The following is a 20412-nucleotide window of genomic DNA, read 5'->3' as shown; positions in this document are numbered from 1 at the left end:
ACATTCATCAAGGAGGAGACTCTGTGCTTGGTGTTTGCGCCTTCTCGGCAACATGGGTATACCAGCACTGTTTTTGACTGGGAGGAATGTCGGCGGCATTTGACTGTCGTTTCTGGACAGTCCCGGGGCGCTTGTGTCTTGCGCCTGTAAGGGGCAGCATTTTTCACAGCCCCACTTTGTTCAGCAGAGAGATCGGTGCTGTTGAACGATGGATGGATGTAAGGCTTGAGGAGCCGACGATGAGAAGAAAGAAGCGTTAGCGCGGAGCCGGAGCGACGCCCAGTTCCAAATCCGATGCGGATTTGGAACTGGGAGTCGCGGCTTGGAGTTTGAAGCGGATTACGTAGGACAGGAGAAGTGAACTAATCTCTTTTCGTCAATGGACGCTACAGCTTCGTGTTTGCTTTCAAACCTTAGCTTGTAGCAGACGTGTGCACATTTTCAGCATGACGTCTCTGACCCACTGGTGAAAGGACACTTTGATCCTCTCCTCTTTCATCTATAACTGCTTCAGACAACAAAGTGTATGCAGAAAAGTGGTAAAGATTGCACGACTGTCTGTGTCCTACGTGTTGTGTTGTGTTATTTTTGTTATTTTGACTTCAAAATGGCGCCGCAAGAGTGGCTGCCTTCGCAGCAGCTCCTATATTTTATTGTTCTACTTCTTCCTTTCATTACTTTGCTGCTGTGAATTGGGAATTTCTCCATTGCGAGACTAATAAAGTGTTTTTTCTTATCTTACCTCTCTGAGCTTATCCGCCCCTATACACCTGCCCGGTGCCTCAGGTCTGCGGACCAGACATTATTAGAAGTACCAAGAACTAAACTGAGGCTCAGAGGGGATCGAGCCTTTTCTGTTGCTGGTCCCTCTCTCTGGAATGACCTCCCACTGAAGATTCGGCAAGCCTCCTCGCTGCCCATCTTCTTAACCCTCCTCAAAACTCACTTGTATTCTTTGGCATTCGACTCAACGTGACTTAGATTTGTTATTGGTTTTACTTTTTGGTGCTTTCTACCATCTTTATTACCGATTTGTTTTACTGTTTATTGTATATGTTAAATTGCTCCATGTACAGCAATTTGTATGCAGCGATGGCTGTTTGAAAGTGCTCAATAATGATATATTTTTTAATATTTTACAGAATTTGTGTTTTTAAATTCCCATATGTGTTGATTCTGTCTGCTGTTCTGCTTACTTGGTAAAGATTTGTTGAAAAGCAATATTTTTTTAGATATTAGCCCCAAACAAAACTCAATGTGATATTCTTCACAGCAAGACCAATTGGCTTTTTTTTTCTAAGTCCGTGTTAAGCGTTGGCATTTCTGACCACATCAAATCACGCCACATGCCCAATGAAATCACATTTCTGTAAACGGGAGGATTTCTCACCAGTACACAATCTAAGATCGCTCAATTAAAAGGTTTGACAAGTTCTCCGTGTGCCCCCCCCCCCCCCCCCCATACTGAGGTTCGAGCCGCAACTCTTATCTAATGGTGAAAGCCGGATTAAAACAAACGGCAAAGATTATGTTTACTACTCCAAGTGCTGTAATGGCCTCTAAAAGATCCTTCTCCCCAATCCAATATATTTCTCGGAACAACAAAGTTGACCAAAGTGCTGTACAACCAATAAAAAGGTCAAATGTAGCATCGTAACATAAACCACAAGCAAGAAATAAACAACTATTTACGATAAAGCAAGAGAACCACAAAGTAAAAAGCGCAAATGGCCAACTTTAATACAGGATCCGAGGACGCTAAGAAGGACAAATTGCTTTTGAAAAGTGATTTAAAGGCAAGTTCAGAAATGTAAGATGGAGTCGGCCCATTTAGCACTCTTGAAGCAAACAATCGGATTTGCAATTGGGTCGTAAAATGTGTTGGGAGGCAAAGGAGAGATGCCAGCACACATGCAGACACAAAAACAGTCTGGAGACTGCCTGTATTCATACGCGTAAAAATGTTCCAACACTACGACACGCATGATACCCATGACCAGCCTGGAATATATAAAAAAATATTCTGACCCCTCTGAGCGATAGCAGAGCTCTTCAAAAAGTGTCACCGTGTGCTTGGGCCGGCCAGTATCACAACTGTGAGCAAAAATATTACAGTTTCACGGTATCACGACTATTACAGCTCTAATACCGTATTGGCCCGAATATAAGACGGCCCTGATTATAAAACGACCCCCTCTTTTTCAAGACTCAAGTTTGATAAAATACTTTTAGACCACCAAATTAATTTTTATACAGAAAATAATTACAGTACATCTGAAAAAATGATTATAACAATATATTTGAGAGAAAAATCATCTTGAAGTTTACACCATAACTTCTCTTCAGTTGCCGGTTAACCTTGCCGATCTTCGACCCACTTTTCTCCATATTGTCGCTACGTTTCTCCATCTTCTGCTATCTCTTCTATAATTTTCTTCTCTTTTCTTTCTTACCACTATTTTTTATTTTTCTTCTTCGTGACAGGGGTTCGCTTTGGCCTGGGGAGTTCAGCATTTGCTTCAATATCTGGCGCCATCTGGCGTCGTGAATGGGTATAATGTCTAGACCCCGAATATAAGACGACCCCCACTTTGTCTTATTGCATCAATGCAAAAAACACAGTCTTATATTCAGGCCAATTCGGTATGTCTTATTTTGAAATGTACGTGGAATTTGTTTTTTTTCCATTGAACATGCTGAGCTTCGATTTGTTGCCATCGCAGAAAATGTGATGGTTTGAACTCCAATACTACTTTGATCTTCCAGGTAGATTTTGTTTGTCGGCGAGCTAGATTACATCATATTAGATTATGATAGATCGATCGCTAGATAGATCGGGATGATTAAATAGGAAACTTGAAGAGTAATCACTGCCTACTTGTTCATTCTTGTTGCGTTCACTCCTCAACATGTAAAAAGTGAATGAAAGCAACCCACAGCATGGCCGCAATCCACTGAGAGACTCAGTGATGGCGCACAGACAAACACATTCATATTCTCTCTCTCTCTCTCTCTCTCTCTGACACACACACACACACACACACACGCACACACACGCGCACACCCACGCGCACACACACACCCACGCTTCCTCATCATAATCCGCCTCCCTGCGCAGTTTGGTTGGGTTTGGGTTTTGTGTTCACAGGCACTCATTTAGTGACACCAGAGCGAGCAGACGCGCTGGCAACTTCTCTGGATCTTTTCTTTTTTCCCCCCCGCAGCCTTTTGTTCTGTTTTTTTTTTTTTTTTTTGTCCGGCGAAGGAAATACCGCAGCTTTCTAAATGAACGCGACGGTCACTTTTAACAGAGCGTGTGGATGTATGCTTTGTGATAGGTCCGCGTATATTTTGAGCTCAGCAAACACTTGAATGGGCGAGTGCGTTTTGGGTAAAAGTTGTTTGTAGCAGGAGTATTCCCCGCCCCGCTTTCATTCTCGGAATTAGTGTGAGGGAGAATGCTGGCCGAAGTGGTCGCGCTCTTCTACCTGCTCAGCTCGGTTGAGAGCCAGCAGGAAGCGGCGGCCGCAGCCACAGGTGGCCGCTTCGTTTGTAACGCCATCCCCCCTGGAGCCGAGCCCGGCTGCGGTTCATCGCCGACGGGCAACCGCTTACAGATGAGCAGCCCCGCGGAGGACGAGCTGCGCAACACCATCATCCGGCTCCGCGAGACTATCTTGCAGCAGAAGGAGACCATCGTCAGCCAGCAGGGGACCATCAAGGAGCTCAACTCCAAACTGGCGCGCTGCGAGGCGGCGGCGGACGCCTCGGCGCAGCCGGGCAAGTCGCGGGGTCACGGCTCCAGGAGGAAGGAGTATGGCAAGAACACCATGGGGGACCTGCCGCGGGACCCCGGCGAGACCATAAATCAGCTTGGGAAGACCATGCAAAGCCTAAAAGGGCGCTTGGAGAGCTTGGAGGTAAGACGCATGCCGGTGCGTAAATGTGAAAAAGAGCAGCCAGGGGCGTTTCTAAACGCAGTGTGCACCCCACCCCACCCCACCCAAAAATAATTTGTCAACTGGGTGCATAAAACCAGTTATCTGAATCTAGGACAAGAACTAAGCAAAACTATCCAACCATACATCCATTTTCTATACGGCTTGTCCTCATTACATTCGCATCGAAACTGAATTTGAGCGAGAGGCAGGGTACTAGTTGCCAAACGGTTACGGTTGTGTGTGTGAAGTGGTTACTTCATTCAGACTTTTTTCTATCTTAGTGTCTGCAATCAAGCTAACGTGTATGTCGCTAGCAAAAGGGTAGCGAGCAAAACATTCATCCTGTGTGGTGCATTGATATGAATACATGGATGATTGACCACTGAAAACAATATTCACACACAATGTATTCATGACAATGAAAATAAACCAGAGAGGTGAAAAATGTTAAGAATGTTCAAAAATGCTTTGACGACCAATATCGCCAATATTTTTTTTCCAAACGAATTCAATATTTTGATTTTGTAAATCATTGTGTACATGTAATTAAACTGAATATGTAGCTTGTCATGGCAAGGTATTTACCGATTGTTTGTTTTTCTGGGGGTAGAAAAGCGGGTAGAAAATGCTGAGCATACGTCGCATTCTTGCAAATTCACATTCTCGCAAGAGTAAAAAGATCTTAAAATCGCTGCCCCCATAAGCGAGTATAGATACAATTGGTTCAACTCTTTAAAAATAAATGTTTTGTAGAGGTCTCAAAATAAATCAAGAAATCGATCATCACTAATCGTTCAGACCCACTTAAAACTCGCATTTTTGCCTCTCAAAAGTAACTTATTCTCTGATTACTTTGGACCCAGTCATTTGCAAACATCAGTTTTTAATTTGGAAAACAATCGGTTTCAAAAAGATTAGTGAATGCATTAATTTCTTGCGTGAGAGATTGCTTAATTCTCCTTAAATTGTGTTTGTTTTTATTAATCATCAAACTATATAAAAATTTGTTTCCACAAGCCCCCTACGAGCCACCAGCTAGCGACAGCTAGTACGGATACACTATGCAGAATGTTCCCAACACTTTGACGTTTCATTGTCTAAAGAGTGTAACATTTCATCATTGATAGAAGCCAATACCAATCGTATCTCAGAACCCCATTTGGAAGATTCGAGAATCCCAACCTGCCATTGCAGTGATGGGGAGTTCCAGTTGTGCCATTGATAAGGACCAATTGTAGCTTCTCTCGGGGGGCCCCTGACACACTGGGGGTTCCTGATACACTGTCATTGCAGTGGTTAAAGCGGTACACAGAATCTCGACATGTCATTACAGTGTCTAGCTTTCCAGTTGTGTGGTTGTCTTTCGGGGCCCCCGGCTAGCCACCAGCCATTGACGTGCCATTGTGTCATCATTGATATGGGTCAGTATTAGCACCCTCTCAGGTCCCACTTGAGCTACGGGCCCGAGGCAATAATAATAATAATGTTGGCTGCCCTGTTGCGGCGTCTCCGCCTGCAACTGTCACACCTGCTGTAATTCACTTTGAAGCATTCGCATGTAAGCGGGGATGACGTCAATAAGGGCCCCATTGGATTTTGAGCCGTGAACAACTGCTTCTCATCCGGCTTAATCATACATGCGGTGCACAAGGAGTCATGCGATGTGTGTGATTCATCGCGTTGTCACAACTGCTTTTGTGATGAACACACCTCCAAATAGAAGGAAGTCTCATGTCGATAGGTCTGCCATTTCGTGCGCACCCCCCCCCCTCCTAAGATAAATGGGATTTCAGCGGCCCTCAGTTTCTGCCGATAATGTCCATTGATGATTATTCACAAATTTCATCGCAGCCAGTCTCACACTGTACTCAGCGGCAGTGGTGTTTATATGACCTTATTTTCGGTTTTACACATCCATCCTCATGGAGGGATTTTAATCTCAAAGAGTAGCACGTTCAGACACAAGAGCAGACTGGGGTCGAGTTACACAACATTCCGTGCGATAACACATCAAGCATGGTACGGATGAACAAAAAATAAATAAAAAATCTCCACTACTGCTAACAGGTCACTGAAAAGTGAAGCGCTGGAGAAGGCAGAAATACAAACTGGCTTTATCTGGTATTGAGAGTGCATTTGTTTGCCATCTGCTACCTTTGGTCAGACATACTCTGCTGATTGATTCAATTCAGTGCTTATACTGTATGATGCAACACTATATAATGTTTTTTTTTTCTTTTTTGCCCCTGCTTGAGCTGATCCCTCTTCACCTTTGGTTTGATTGGAAGCTTAAATGCCCATAGCGACTCCCCACTACATAATGGATACAATATTTTGTTACATTTATACATCAATCGAACCATCGCGGCTTGATTTAATGACGAAAGAGAACAGGAGGCTCCTCTCGGCAATCAAAGCTCGTCCGCTCACTGTTGAAAATGCAAAATGGAATGCGGCGGAAGTGAAATCTCGGGGGGTTGAAGTGATGAGACTTGGAGAAAATTTCACAGGATTTCAACAAAAATCTCGTGAGAAATGGCAGTTGGACATGTTTAGACACCGGACACTTAATCAGTTTGTAATAAAGATAAAGAGAGCATGTGTTGCAATCGTGAGAAAAGATTGTTTTTGTGGTTTTATAGATTGTCGTGGGCCAGTGGTTAGCGACCACACAGTGCAGAGGTACCGGGTTCAATTCCAGCTCCGGCCTCCCTGTGTGGAGTTTGCATGTTCTCTCCGGGCCTGCGTGGGTTTTCTCTGGGTACTGCGGTTTACTCCCACATCCCCAAAACATGCATGGCAGGCTGATTGAACACTCACAATTGTCCCTTGGTGTGAGTGTGAGTGTGAGCGTGGATTCAGGGTTCCCACTCTTCCATTTGCTTTTTAATTTATGGACCTTTTAAGGACTTAGGAGGGTGAATTTAGCCATTTTTAAGGAACTTTTCTCCACTGAGCAGGGGATTCACGGTGGATTTAATGAACAGAAAGCCACATATCACTGAGCAGGTGTTCAAATCATTGCTGTATTGCATGTAGCCCAACAGCGGGGTTTGAGGTGAAGGGCGCCAGGCGCATTTTCCGACAAAACTATTCATTGGAAGGATGGGGAAAATTACATACACAAATGAAATGAACACCTCAGGTGAATTTTTATGGATTTTTATTGATTTTGGAAGCTTTCCCTGAAAATCAAGGACAATTAAAAACATAATTTTACAACTTCTTTTTTATGGGTTTTTATGAACCTTAAGGACCCGTGGGAACCCTGAATTGGTTGTTCGTCTCTGTGTGCCCTGCGATTGTCTGACAACCGGTTCTGGGTGTCCCCCGCCTACTGCCCATGACCCTTGTGAGGATAAAACGGATCGGAAAATGGATGGATAGATTGACGTGTCGCAAAAGGATGTTAACTCATTCACTCCCAAAGACGTTTCTAAACGTCTTTTCAGAGTTGGTCCAGAATTGGTTGGTTCTGAGTGAGTTAAGCAAAGAACACATACCTGAAAAATGTAGAATCATAAAGCATCTTTGATGAACTTCACAACTGGATGACAATTAAGAATATTTGAATGCGAATCATCCTCTGTGGTGTTCGCACAGGCTTTATGAAAGGACATTTTGACGCTGCATTTATAAGGCAATCAGCTTCCAAATGCAATGAACAATCGCGCAGGTGATTATGATGATGACTGTAACACGTGGCTCCCCTTTTCACTAATTGAGGCCATGTTGCTTGCGCACAGCTGATATTTACAATACTTAACTTTATTGCCAGCTTACGGCAGAAGCAAATTGGATAGAGGCGTCGCACAAGAAAGGATTAATCAAACTCGGCGAACGGGAACGGGCCAGATGGGTGGGATCAACAACAAAATGACACGTTTTGTAGAGGCGTGGTCCAACGGTAAGCTCGAGCATGGGGGCTGGTGTGAAGTCTAGGCCATGTCGCACACACACCTGCACACGCACACACATTATTTCTTCTATTTTATTTCTACCTCAATCCGGCCGTGGGTGTTTGGTATATCAGCAAGCAGGCACTGGTGCATACTGTCTCTCCATATGTATTAATAGTTTTTTTTTTCATCCTATGCCTTCCAGCAGCAGAGTTTGCAACTCCCTGGCATAAACGTGTCAGCTGGCAGTGGTCCGGCACAGACCCCTTTGCCGTCGCAGCTGCGGGAGCTACTCGGGCAGCGTCTGGGACTTCTGGAGACGCAGTTGTTGCGAAAGGTGGCCGAGCTGGAGGAGGAAAAGAGTCAGCTTTACAATGAAACGGCAGCCCATCGCCAACGCACTGAGAATGCGCTCAATTCGCTTTTGGAGAGGATCACAGAGCTGGAGAAAAGTAAGTGAAACAGACGGAGCTGTGAAAATGCCGCTTACTTTCAACGCCAGAGACATTTAGCAGCAATTAGTCAGTGCCTCTGCAAGTGGAAGGTGATGATGGTGACGAAGGATTGGTTAAAACACACTTTTTAAAGTGTTCCTCATCACCTATTCTCAGGCTCTCGCTGTGAAGACGAAAAGAAGTTCTCCAAATAAGAGTGCTTGCTTCAGGGTGTCGCTCACTCCCCAGCTGAAGTTGCTCGTAAATCAGCAGGCCGTTAAAACAGCTCCACGTACTTTAACTGCACTTTTTCCACACAAATAATTTCTTTTTCCTCTAAATAGTTGTTTGTCACATTTATTTTGCGTAAATGTTGCGGCAAGCCAAGCTAATTTTTCATTTCACCCTTTCATGCACCAACTATGATAACCTAGGGTTCAAAAAATATTTCAAAGCGGTGTTAGTTCAAATATTTTTATTTTTGGTGCTTTTTCTGAACATAAATAAGTTTCGATAGGAATACCATTAAAGAGTAGCAGTATTGTTAAAATCTTATAAACGACTACGCCAACACTAGCCTCTTATGGTATTTAATTCCGCTGGAATTGCAATATTTTGTTATTATGGATTACATTACGACAATTTGAAATTTTTGTTTCAGACTTTAGCAAGCATCATGGAACTTGACATGCTTGATTTGCTTTCGCGGGCCACATAACATTAAGTGGGGGGCCAGGTTTGGCCCCCGGGCCTCGACTTTGTGGTGTAGGCTAACACAATTGGCACAGTGATGCGCAACTCCTTGCGGAAGACGAGACGACAAGCTAAAGTGATTTTTTTTTTTTTTAAATGAGATTATAAATTGACGGGCTGTAGAGCATCTGAGGCTTGATTGATTGATTCGGTCGAAGCAATTTCTCCCAATTGAGGCAGGTGAATACATAAACACATCCACCTGAAACAAAATGAATGTCAAGTGTAATTTTGTCTCAGCAAAGGGGGAAGACAAACAAATGTTTTTTTTTTTCCAGAAGACGGTGTCATCTTTTCCAAATGTGGCTCACTCCTACTAAAATATGCATCGTATTTTGCTGCAGCAACATCATACGGTCCATATTTTGGGAGCAGAATCCGGAACTCATATGCTCCTCTTTTATTCCTGTTTCTCACGAATGAGCCTCCGAGTCTATTCTGATAATGTTCAGTCAAGCGTTGTTTATATTTACCATATGTCTTACTTACTTTCCGTGTCTTTTAAATTCTTAACTCGTGTAAGTTTGATTTTTCCTGTTTAACGAGTCAATATTTCAGAATCCGCTTGGCTACGATTTAAGTGCACTGATGTTGTGATGGAGTGTTTTTTTTTTTTGGCGTGTGTGTGTCTCTGACAAAGAAACACATTTGTCAAAATCACAAGCCAACACTTGCAGGGACTACACCTGCTCAAAACTTGGGAATCTGTCCATTTTGTACAAAAAGATTGAAATACTTTCATTCTGTTGCAGCAAACTTGTAAAACTTTGCCATTCATCTCCTCGTGAGAGAGCAGCGAGTTGTGCACAGAGCAGTGGCACATGAAATAACTTTAAAAGGTCGAATCACCTTCACTTGAAAAAGGTTCCCGTGAGTTTTCGCGTCCTCCTAATTCAGGGGTCGGGAACCTCTGGCTCGCGAGACATGTGTGGCTCCTTTCATGATTGCATCTGGCTCGCAGATAAAAACAAAATATTCTCGCTTGTTTAATCCATCCAGCGATTTTGCACTGCTCATGTCCTGTTCAGTGCTGCAGGAGCAATTTTCATTGGATGATATTGGCCTATGTTGGCCGCTGCTGGGGAAACAGGTAAACTCCCCCTTTTGAATCAGCCAGCTCAGTCATTAGCGCAAATCTAATCCTAAGTGAATAAGATGGTGAAAAGAAAAAAAAATGACCAGTAGGGTACACTTGAGGACGAATGGACCGAATGATTCGCCTTTGTGGAGAGAACAGATTCTGTGGTATGTCTAATTTGCAACGACAAAATACCATCGATGAAACGGTCGAATATACTGTAACGCGGCACTTTGGCACGTGCCATGCTACGCTCGCATCAAAATACCCTGTGGGAGACAGCAGAAAGGAAGCGTGCAAGCTACTGAGCAGCAACTCTGCGTATGGACCAGGCATAGCTAACTATAATTCTGCTAGTTTTGCTGGATCTTTAGCAAACGTGAGGAACGGAAAAACATTCACATTAATGGTGAGTATTATTACAAAATTATTAGAATAGTTTCTGAGGCTTATTATACTGACATTTTGTTGAATTGACTGTTAAAATACAGTTTTATATATGTATATATATATATATATATATATATATATATATATATATATATATATATATATATATATATACACACACACACACACACACACACACGGTGAAACTCCTCTACAACGAAACCTACATGGGCGAAAGTACCCCCTAGTGTGAAAAGATCTTCATGCATCTCCTGCCCCCCAAACACCGAAAAAAAACCGTTGCGTTATACAAAATCTTTTTCTCTGCTCTTGCCTCGCGAAGAGATAGACTACAACGAAGTCTAATCCAAGAGCGACCTCTACTGCTTCGTTCGGAAACGGCAATTGCAACCACCACACTGGTTTACACATGTGCAGTAGTCCAGGAAGTATTTATTATTGTTAGTTTCAGATGCAGCAAGAACGTTGCATTGCTAAAATGGCTACAGAACGGACCTTTGGATGCCAAGCAGCTAAGACAAGAAGAGCTCTGACGCTGGAAGAGGGTAAAAGTGATCAAATTGAAAGACGGAGGAAGCAAAATAAAAGACATTATCCAAGAAATTGATGTAAGTGAACCTGAATGCTGATCACAAATTTCGGCATTTCTTTCCCTTTTTTTCCTTTCTACACTGACTACATGAAGTGTCAAATACGTGTATGCTCATACTTATTGGTATGAGCAATTGGAATAAAAATAAAGACTACACATACGTATGTGTGTGTGTGTTTACATCTGGGATCAAATTTGCTACAGTGAAAAACCCCCTGTTGTGAAAAATATCTTGCTGTAAACATGATTTTGAGGAGTTTCACTGCAGCTCTCACTGAAATACATTTCCAAATATTTTGCTTTCATGGCTCTCAAGTCAAAAAGGTTCCCGACCCCTGTCTAATTGGAGCCAATTTGTCCCCAGATAACAACGCCTTCAAGTCACCTGAGGATTTCAAGGTGTCCCTCTCTCTGCGCACCAACTACCTGTACGGACGCATCAAGAAGAGCCTCCCCGAGATGTACGCCTTCACCGTGTGCATGTGGCTCAAGTCCAGCGCCGGTCCCGGGATCGGAACCCCCTTCTCGTACGGCGTGGCGGGCCAGGCGAATGAGATTGTGCTGATCGAATGGGGGAACAACCCCATTGAACTGCTGGTTAATGACAAGGTAGGTGCGGTCCGTTGTTTTCTCACCAGGGGGGGAGAAGCCTTCTTATTGCGTCCCGGTTATTTGAAGCCCTGTGGATGTGATGATGCTAATGACCGCGGCGATGCTCATTAAAAGTGTGTATGCGCGGCTGTTTTATAGCACCCGTACGTACCTTTGAGCACAACAGCGATAAAGGAGAGTCTTTGACCTTCAGCGGTGATTATTTAATTAGCATCTTATGAACATTTCATGCGACTAACCTACATTCGGCATTGGCTCCACAATAACAGTAATTCACTGGAGATTCGCTGTGCTGATTTAAGCGCATCTGCTTTGTATTTTGCTTCCTGTAAATGCTCATACGGCAAATTTAGTCAGATAATGTTTCCGGGGATCCTTTCATGCAGCCAAACTGGAGTTGTACTATTGTTCATATGTACTACTTACATTTTAGGGATGGGAATTGTAATAGAATTCAACATTTCACCGATTTTGTGCTCATCTTGGTGCCGAGGAACAAATTCCAAGTGAGTTGAGGAGTTTCATTTGGGCAAAAGGAGTACTTTTCCGCCATCTTGTAAACATATATAAAGCCTGATGTTATGTTTTTGTTTAGATTACATTTGGTTTGTTCCCACATCACCTTTTTTGTTTCCACCTATGTGGGTCCCTTGTGTTTAACCAATCAGTTCCCTTAACCCTTTGTGCCTTGTGTAGATGTTCGTGTTCGATCATCACTTTGCTTGTATTTAGTTCCCTGGGTTCTGTCTGTCTTTGTCGGATCATTTTGTGTGTGTGTGTGTGTGCTGCTGTCATAGTTTTTTTTTTGTGGTTACTTTGGTTTCTCGTGGGTTTTCAGGACTTTGTTTGTGTACTTGAGTTAGTTTTTCCAGTGTACTCCTGCAGGTTTTTTTGATAATACATTTTGTTCAGCCCACCTTGCTCCTCCTGCCTCCCCGCTTTTCAAGGTGCTACTCTACCACACCAAAATCATGACACCTTTTTCACATTGGTGGGAAAATCCTGCAAAGAAACACAAATCAGATTGCCTCTACAAATATTAAACACAGTGTGCTAGCAATTAACGTACCGTACTTTTGACCTTGCGAACTTTGAACTCTGACTTCCATCGCATCCTTTTTGTCATTCTTTTTCGCATTACTCGCACACACGTTTGAAATCAAGATTCCAATTCAATTCCACTCGCATTTCAAGTATCATTGAGCCGATTGATGGATGTAGAGAAGCTTAACTTCCATTATATACAATGCCATCACTTTGTACCTCATTAGACACCAAACCTGTTGACATTGCCTCTGTAGCGTCAAGCTAATTTGGCCGTTTTGATTTTGTTTGGTACATAGTCGAATGTTCCCTAAACCGAAGACAGAAAAGTGTTTTTCACCCCGCTGGTTTGCTTACTTTGGAGGGCATACTAAGGCGCAGTCAGTCAGCTCTCCTCATTGCCTTCCCTCTGTCATGCATTATACATACGCTCAAGTCAGACAGATGAGAGGAAGATGGTGCGAGTAAGGGTGGCAAATGCGAAACCCCAATACAAAGGAAAACCAGACTATGGGGGCTGCAGACCTTTGGAGCGGGTGGGGTGGGGGTGGGGGCTTCACGGTGTGGGGGGGGGGGAAAGGAAGAAGAGGAAGTTATGACAGATCAGAAAGCTCGAAGAAGGAAGGTGTATAAGACGACCGCTGTCATGCTGTCATGTGTTAACAGGCTTGATGGATTGATAGTTAATGCTAACTAAGCTAAAAGCTATGATGGACAGTCCCTCCAACCCCCTCCAGCCCGCCCTGACAGCACTAAGTAGCTCCTTCAGCCAGAGACTGTTACACCCGCGCTGCAAGAAAGAGAGATACCGCCGCTTGTTCCTACCGACTGCTGTCAGGCTGCTGAATAAAATCAAGAAATAAAGAAATAAATAATTAAATAATGTGGAAAAACAATTGTAAATGGCACTGCGACCTCATCCATATTTGTATTTTGTTGAGGAATGGGAGCTGTCAATTTGCTCTTGGCCCTTCCTTGGTTACAGGTTCTTTTGTCTCTCTATAAAGGTGGAAGAAGACCCAACACCACGTAGTCTTTTCTTCAGTTTATCACAACGCTAATCGAATCGATTCGGGCTCCTGTGAGTCTCAGATTTCATCAGGAAGCCCCGAGCAACTTCAGTCACACGTACATATAGGCATAGTATGTTAATTATGTTAATTAGGGGCGGGCAGTCCTTCCCCTTATGTAAAAATCTGAAACAAAGAAAGTCAAGCAAAGTTCGATCTTGGCATTTTGACAAGGTACAGAGAATATCTGCTGGTCCACCAATCTTGAGATTAGGTTTCCTCTTCGAAGGCCTTCAGGGACTTTTACGATGTGGGGGACGCAAAAGAAGACGGCCAGGGGGCTGTTAATCACTCAAGGGGAATTAGGACCCCAACATCACCCTACACTCTTTGTTTTAACTACTTCAGCAGATGTTCAGGAGAGGGACTAGTGTCAATAGTTCTCATAGCAAGATGAAATTCATTAACAATGTTCTACTACTACTTCTAGCGGAATAATTCCTTAACAATTTATATTGCACTTAATTGAACGGTGTTTGTTTTTTTTCTTCTTTCTACCCACAATCTTGCTGCTGTAGACTCTAAATTTCCCCAGTGTGGGACAAATAAAGGATATCTTAATCTTAATCTTGATTCCAGGGAGCTAAAATGAAAGTCAGCACAGTACATAAAGCTGTGTGGTTCGGGGTCTATAGAGCATACCGGTGGTCATCATGGATCATGGTTTGGTTTGGTGTGTTTTGTGTGAAAACGGCATACGGGAAGACCGCCTCATTTCAACATCGGGTAGAGCTGTCAGGGCTTTAATCTGCAACGGGTTGGGTCAGTCTTGTACTACATTAAGACAGTGTTCTGACGGAAATGAGAGCAATAGATTGCGAAAGAGAGAAGTCAAGAGAGAGGGCGAGAGAGAGAGACAGCTCTTATGCTCCTTGTAAATCTCAAACAGAAGTAGTGTTGTGTTCAAAACCACGCTATCAGAAACCAAAACCTGCCTGAGACCAGATCTCATCAAAACAAAACCAAGACTGAGACTGAGAAAAGCCAAGAGCGTGCCAAGCTTAAGAGCAGAACAAGACCAAGACTAGCTGAGACCGCGACATGGCAGAAACCAGAAACAATTCCTTTAAAAAAAAACATGACAAGGTGTGGCTGTTATAGAGCATTTTTTTTCTGCGACTCTTTGAAAGCACAACTCAAATGTTAAAAAAAAATACTATTGAGGAACACAATTCCGTCTATGTCATCAAAAATGAATATTTAAAGAAGTGAGAGACTGCCGCATTTTGTGATATATACGTGCACAGTGGGGTCTCGTCTAAAATCCCGTGGTCCGAACACTGCAGAGGTTGCAGTCATGATGGGGGTTGCAATCACATGAATTGAAGGTATTCGTTTAAATTCTATTTTTTTTTTTTAAACAACTGCGTCTCCTATCATTTTAATGGAAAATCCTGAATCTGGCCGGTCCAAGACACAAACAAGACCAAGAATCACAAATCCTTCCATATGACATATGATGTAAACATACACACACACGCAGTGGGAATGGTGTTAATGCTAATGTGTTAAAGATTTTTTCACATGAGGGGGTATTTTCGCCCATGTAGGTTTCATTGTTGAGGAAATTCACTGTACATCTAAATGAAACCTTGGGCAAATTTTACCCATCTTTTTCTTTCTTTTTCATGAAAATCGATCATTTTCTCGATGTGCCCTGCGATTGGTTGGTGACAAGTTCAGGTGTACCCCAGCTCTCGACAAAAGTCATCCGTGACCCGAATAAGGCGATGTGGTACAGAAGATGGATGAATGGATGGACTGGAATTTTTGGTTGTGAAATCATCCTTTGGAAATGCTAATAAAGAGATCAGCTCTGGTGATGCGCGATCCTCAGCGGGCCGTGATGTCACGGCGTTAGGTCGTCGTTTCACTTTCATCCCGTCAGCAAAAGCATGAGGACACAGTTTTGCTGCCGGCAGTTTGACTGCTTTGAAAGTTCCTTCATGCCTTTGCTGTGTGCGTCACCTGGGTAATGTATATTTTATACGGGTGGCTCATCTAGAGAATTTGTGCGCCGTCTTTTGAAGCCGCCACCCCTCCCCACCCGGTCCTTTTAATTGCCGTCCTTGTTACTGGTCCGGCAATTAAACTCACGTCTCTCATCTTAACATCCTTTCACTCTTCTCCCCGCCAACAAACTCGAGTCCAGGTGGCACAGCTTCCACTTTCGGTGAGTGACGGACGCTGGCACCACATCTGCATCACCTGGACGACCAGAGACGGCTTCTGGGAGGCTTACCAGGACGGCGAGCGACTCGGCACTGGGGACAACCTGGCCCCCTGGCACCCAATTAAACCTGGCGGGGTGATCATTCTGGGACAGGAGCAGGTGAGAGCTTTAAAACGAGCTCACACTGCACACAGCGTGTGTGTGTGTGTGTGCGCGTGTGCGCGTGCGCGTGCGTGCGCGTGCGTGTGTGTGTGTGTGTGTTTTCCATGCATGACTAAGATCGCAGAAGGCATTTTCCTTCTGGATTTAGCGCCCAGTGTATGGTGCAAACGGGATAGGGATGAAGTCACTCTTCTCACACTATTGTGTTGCCTCATTCGTCAGCTGCAAAGATGAAGCATTATGTCATTTCATTTGCGGGTAAGCCGGATGACTAATTGGCTTTAATAATCTTTATTGATAAATTCCTTCCTATTGGATTATGTTTGGTTTAAAGACACTCAAAGGGAGATGGCTACATAAATTGGGATTGCTGAAGGAGAATAAAATGAAAAACGAGAACGATCAAGAGCGTGATCTGTGAACTCGCAATTTCCATCCAGCCATTTTCCGATCCGCTTACCCTCACAAGGGTCGCGGGGGTGATGGAGCGTATCCCAGCCGTCTTTGGGCAGTATGCGGGGGACACCCTGAACCGGTTGCCAGACAATCGCAGGCCACACGCAGACGAACCACCATCCGTGCTCACAGTCACAGCTAGTGACAATTTAGTGTTAAATCAGCCTGCCATGCATGTTTTTGGAATGTGGGAGGAAAACAGAGTACCCGCAGAAAACCCACGAAGGCCCGGGGAGCACATGCAAACTCCACACAGGGAGGCCGGAGTTGGAATTGAACTCACAATTTAATGAAAAAAAAATACAAATTCTTCAGGCCGCAAGGTCATAAAATGAATTAATATGCCACACAATCATATCTAAATGATATATGATGATGCTCGATGCGTTAATCCATTTGTTTTTCATGACCCAAGAAAAAGCATAAGAGCCAGATGGATTTCAATTAAGTACCAAAGACACGAACGGGACTAAACCTGGATGAAATTCTAATTTGAAGATGCTTCATTCGTATTGCTTCAAACTCGATTTAAAATAAATGAGGGTGTGCTATTTTCCTCAGAGACAGCTCTCAGCTCGACTCGTAAGGTGCAGCTCAAATTGTAGAATTCCACAGAAAAAAATATTCACACAGACAAAACCCACGGCGATGAAAAAGAAATCCAATGTTAGGCAGTTTGACGAAAAAAATCAAAGGGAATTCAGTCATACGAATTAAAGTCTGCTGATGTTTTCCTAATTTTGCATCATGACACCTCAACTCATGCTTCTCCTTCTGCGAAGGACATAGTTGGAGGTCGTTTCGACGCCACCCAGGCCTTTGTCGGCGAGCTGAGCCAGTTCAACATGTGGGACCGAGTACTGCGGCCAATGGACATCGTAGGCCTGGCCAATTGCTCGGCATACATGCCCGGCAACGTGGTCCCTTGGATAGACGCCAACGTGGAAGTGTTCGGCGGGGCGACCAAAGCCCCTCTGGAGATATGCGAGGACCGTGCGTTTGATTCCTAATGTGAGATGTCGTCGGAATCAGAAAGAAAAAAAAAGCCAAGTATCCTTGTTTATTGTTCAAAAGCAAAGGCGACAGGCATATCAATATTGTGCGGTCATTCTTAAGATTCACCTGTGTTGGCTTAAATGTTCTTCCGGTCTTAACCGTGGAGAAGACTTTGCACTCATGACCACATGGAGAAGAAAACCATGGTGTTGACATTCGAGGCCTGATTTACTAATTTGTACGTTCAATCTTGCACAAACAGATGTTGAAGCCGATCCACGAACAGGACCGCATCTACCTGATGACCGCACGTTTCATTTGCCCGTCTTTGGAAGGAGTACTGTATATGTCAATTGATCATTTGACTTGATCACTACGAATGATCAAACCTGAGGTGAATTCGCCATTGGCTAATTTTGCGCGTTTAAATAAGCGACTTACAAATCGCCATCCACAGACAAGCAGTGCTAGCATAGTACGGACAAAATGAGAGGCAACGGAGAGAAAACGTACACATTTGAAATGCCAAAAACACAAATGACCACAACATTCCATCGATTGATTCTAATTTTTGGAGCTGTCTAAACGATGGAGGGATTTTATCATGCCCTCTGCCCTTGAGAAAAAAACTCTTGAGATTCTCTCATTTCATTTGCTTGTGTCTAGGTTATTTTAGCCCACTGTGGCAATTGGTGCCATTATCTCCCGGAGCAGATTTTCAGGGGTGCCGCGACAAGTTTTAAACACAATGTTGCTGCCAATCGTGGGCGCAATCTGACCACGCAATTTAGCACAAATGATCTGAGATCAACTGCAATCTTTATAGCACAATTTGCTAGCATGAGCCCACAACTTAGCGCCCGATATTTGGGATCTTAGTAAATCAGGCCCCTGTGTGTTTTCTCTTCTCTCATTTGACTCCTCATGCATTCCTTACGCTGACAATGCTGCACTGTGCACGTCCGTGAGTGTTTCGCTCCAGCCGGCTTTCATGTGTTGTGCAAACATGAGTCCCGAGTTAGACGGTGCCACGTGGCACACTTCTAAAAAACAATCCAATGAGGAGAAGGCGTTCAGGAGTTGGCGGCATTGTTATTATTGTGAAGCATCGTAACGCGGCTGATTGGCTATATAATGCATGAGCGCGAGCAAAGAGCGGAAGTCAAAGAAAGACAGTGCATGCCTTCTTTTTGTCCGCAGAGTGTGTGTGTGTGTGTGTGTGTGCATTCAAAACAAGTCAGAATGTGGATTATTACGTAAGCGAATATCTTGTGTGTTACAATACCAGAGATTACCAGCGAGGGAGGACATTTTCATTCTTGTAAATCTATGCTTAATACTTCTCTGCTCCTTGAGCAGCTGCCATATTCCAAACAGCTTTTTATGGACGCTTTCGCCCAGGTTAATAGCGAATAGCCGACAGCTGCCCAGAGCTGGCTAAAACCTGGCAGCGGGCGGCTGCCGACGCGCCAGAGGGAACAGTAAGGGATTGATCAGGAAGGTCAAACGTTAATTCCTCCGTCATGAAGTACAGAGCTACCTTGACTTATACGTTTAATTCGTTCGGTGAGCACACTCGTAACGCAAATCACAAGTATCCGAAATCAACTTTTCCCATTGAAATGAATGCAAATGCCATTAATTTGTTCCAAATTCAATCCCAAAACCACCAGCAAAAAGTATGTAATGGGTTTTTAATAAGAAAAAAAGTACTCTACAGCAGTGGCCCCCAACCTTTTTCGTGTCAAGAACTAGTTGAGACAAGTACATGCTGTTCGCGGAGCGGCACCCTTTTTTTTTTTCATTGCGCATTTTAATGCAGTGGTACTGACAACAAAGATTCCTTAATTTCAAATGTAGGAGAAAATAAAATAATGCGATTAACAACTATGAAATGGACCAATCAGGAATAATAAACGTGCTTTATAATGTAAACATATTAATACTGAAGTTATGATCTTACACACGGAGTTGGCACCATTGCTACTTGCAAATGTGACACAATTGTTTGCTTGATTGATCTGGTGGCTGCCGGCTAGTTATTAGCGACTAAGCAACAGCTTTCTCCTCCACGTCACTCTGGCGATACCGTGAGGGGAGGAACGTCAAAATAGCTTCATCTTCGGAAATCGCGGCTGCCCATCAGCTGCGACCTTAGCTGTACGTTTGGTCCATTTGTTACTTTTACTTTCTGTTTCCTGCTTCTTTGTTCATTCATTGGCGGATTCTGTTCATTTCAACTTGCGAAACAAGTTTCCGCCACGTCTGATGGAGTAAATTTGCTCACAGCTCGCAGGTCTCTCTCTGGTACCGGTTGGGGAGCCCTGTTGTACAGTATTCTAATTAATATAAAATGTTGAAGTAGAATCTAAACAATGAAACCGATTTTGCATCATGAGTTCATACCTCAACAGATTTATAAAGGACTGCTATACTAATGCTCGTTTCATTCACCAACTAGTGGCAATGAATAGAACAGAAGCTCACTTGTATGTCAAATTTTTGTTCATAAGACAAAGCAAAAATCCGCTTGTACAGTAAGTCAAGGTACCACTGAAATGATGTCGACAATATGAATGGATGTTTTTTTTTCCTTTCTGATGCTGGAATGAATCATCATTGACCCAATCCGCATTTGAAATATGAGCAGCACCCTAAGGACATTATGAATTGGGGGGGGGGGGAAGTGAAATCTTCGCGCCGCTTGGTGAATAAATGGACTAAAGTTAAAACCCGCATATTCACAGTTGTTTTTATGCTCAGGCCAAAGCCGTGTCTAACTTTAAAAAGT

At 43.6% G+C, this 20412-nt stretch overlaps 1 protein-coding gene and 1 long non-coding RNA gene across 4 annotated transcripts in view; one reads left to right on the top strand and one right to left on the bottom strand.

The window, feature by feature from the left end:
- Nucleotides 1-20412, bottom strand: part of LOC127589954 (uncharacterized) — an 85390-nt gene that overhangs the window by 47696 nt on the left and 17282 nt on the right. The window lies entirely within an intron of this gene.
- LOC127589952 (neuronal pentraxin-2-like) lies at nt 2157-20291 on the top strand. 2 transcript variants are annotated; one of them, XM_052049287.1, is made up of 5 exons: nt 2157-3920; nt 8049-8292; nt 11473-11717; nt 15987-16166; nt 17408-20291. In XM_052049287.1, the coding sequence occupies exons 1-5, from the start codon at nt 3459-3461 to the stop codon at nt 17633-17635; spliced, it is 1359 nt and encodes a 452-aa protein (XP_051905247.1). In that variant the 5' UTR covers nt 2157-3458; the 3' UTR covers nt 17636-20291. The 2 variants fall into 2 exon arrangements, with proteins under 2 accessions (XP_051905247.1, XP_051905246.1); XM_052049286.1 differs by having other exon boundaries at nt 8046-8292.

Source organism: Hippocampus zosterae, chromosome 17 (genome assembly GCF_025434085.1).
Source record: "Hippocampus zosterae strain Florida chromosome 17, ASM2543408v3, whole genome shotgun sequence".
Classification (NCBI taxonomy): Eukaryota; Metazoa; Chordata; class Actinopteri; order Syngnathiformes; family Syngnathidae; genus Hippocampus; species Hippocampus zosterae.
This window is presented reverse-complemented; position numbering and strand designations above follow the sequence as displayed.

Bases quoted from the DNA above. Each gene is read 5' to 3' on its own strand.
- LOC127589952 (XM_052049286.1), top strand. From the start codon at position 3,459: ATGCTGGCCGAAGTGGTCGCGCTCTTCTACCTGCTCAGCTCGGTTGAG. The intron at 3,921-8,045 runs GTAAGACGCATG...TATGCCTTCCAG, and splicing joins GGCGCTTGGAGAGCTTGGAG to CAGCAGAGTTTGCAACTCCC. The intron at 11,718-15,986 runs GTAGGTGCGGTC...ACTCGAGTCCAG, and splicing joins AACTGCTGGTTAATGACAAG to GTGGCACAGCTTCCACTTTC.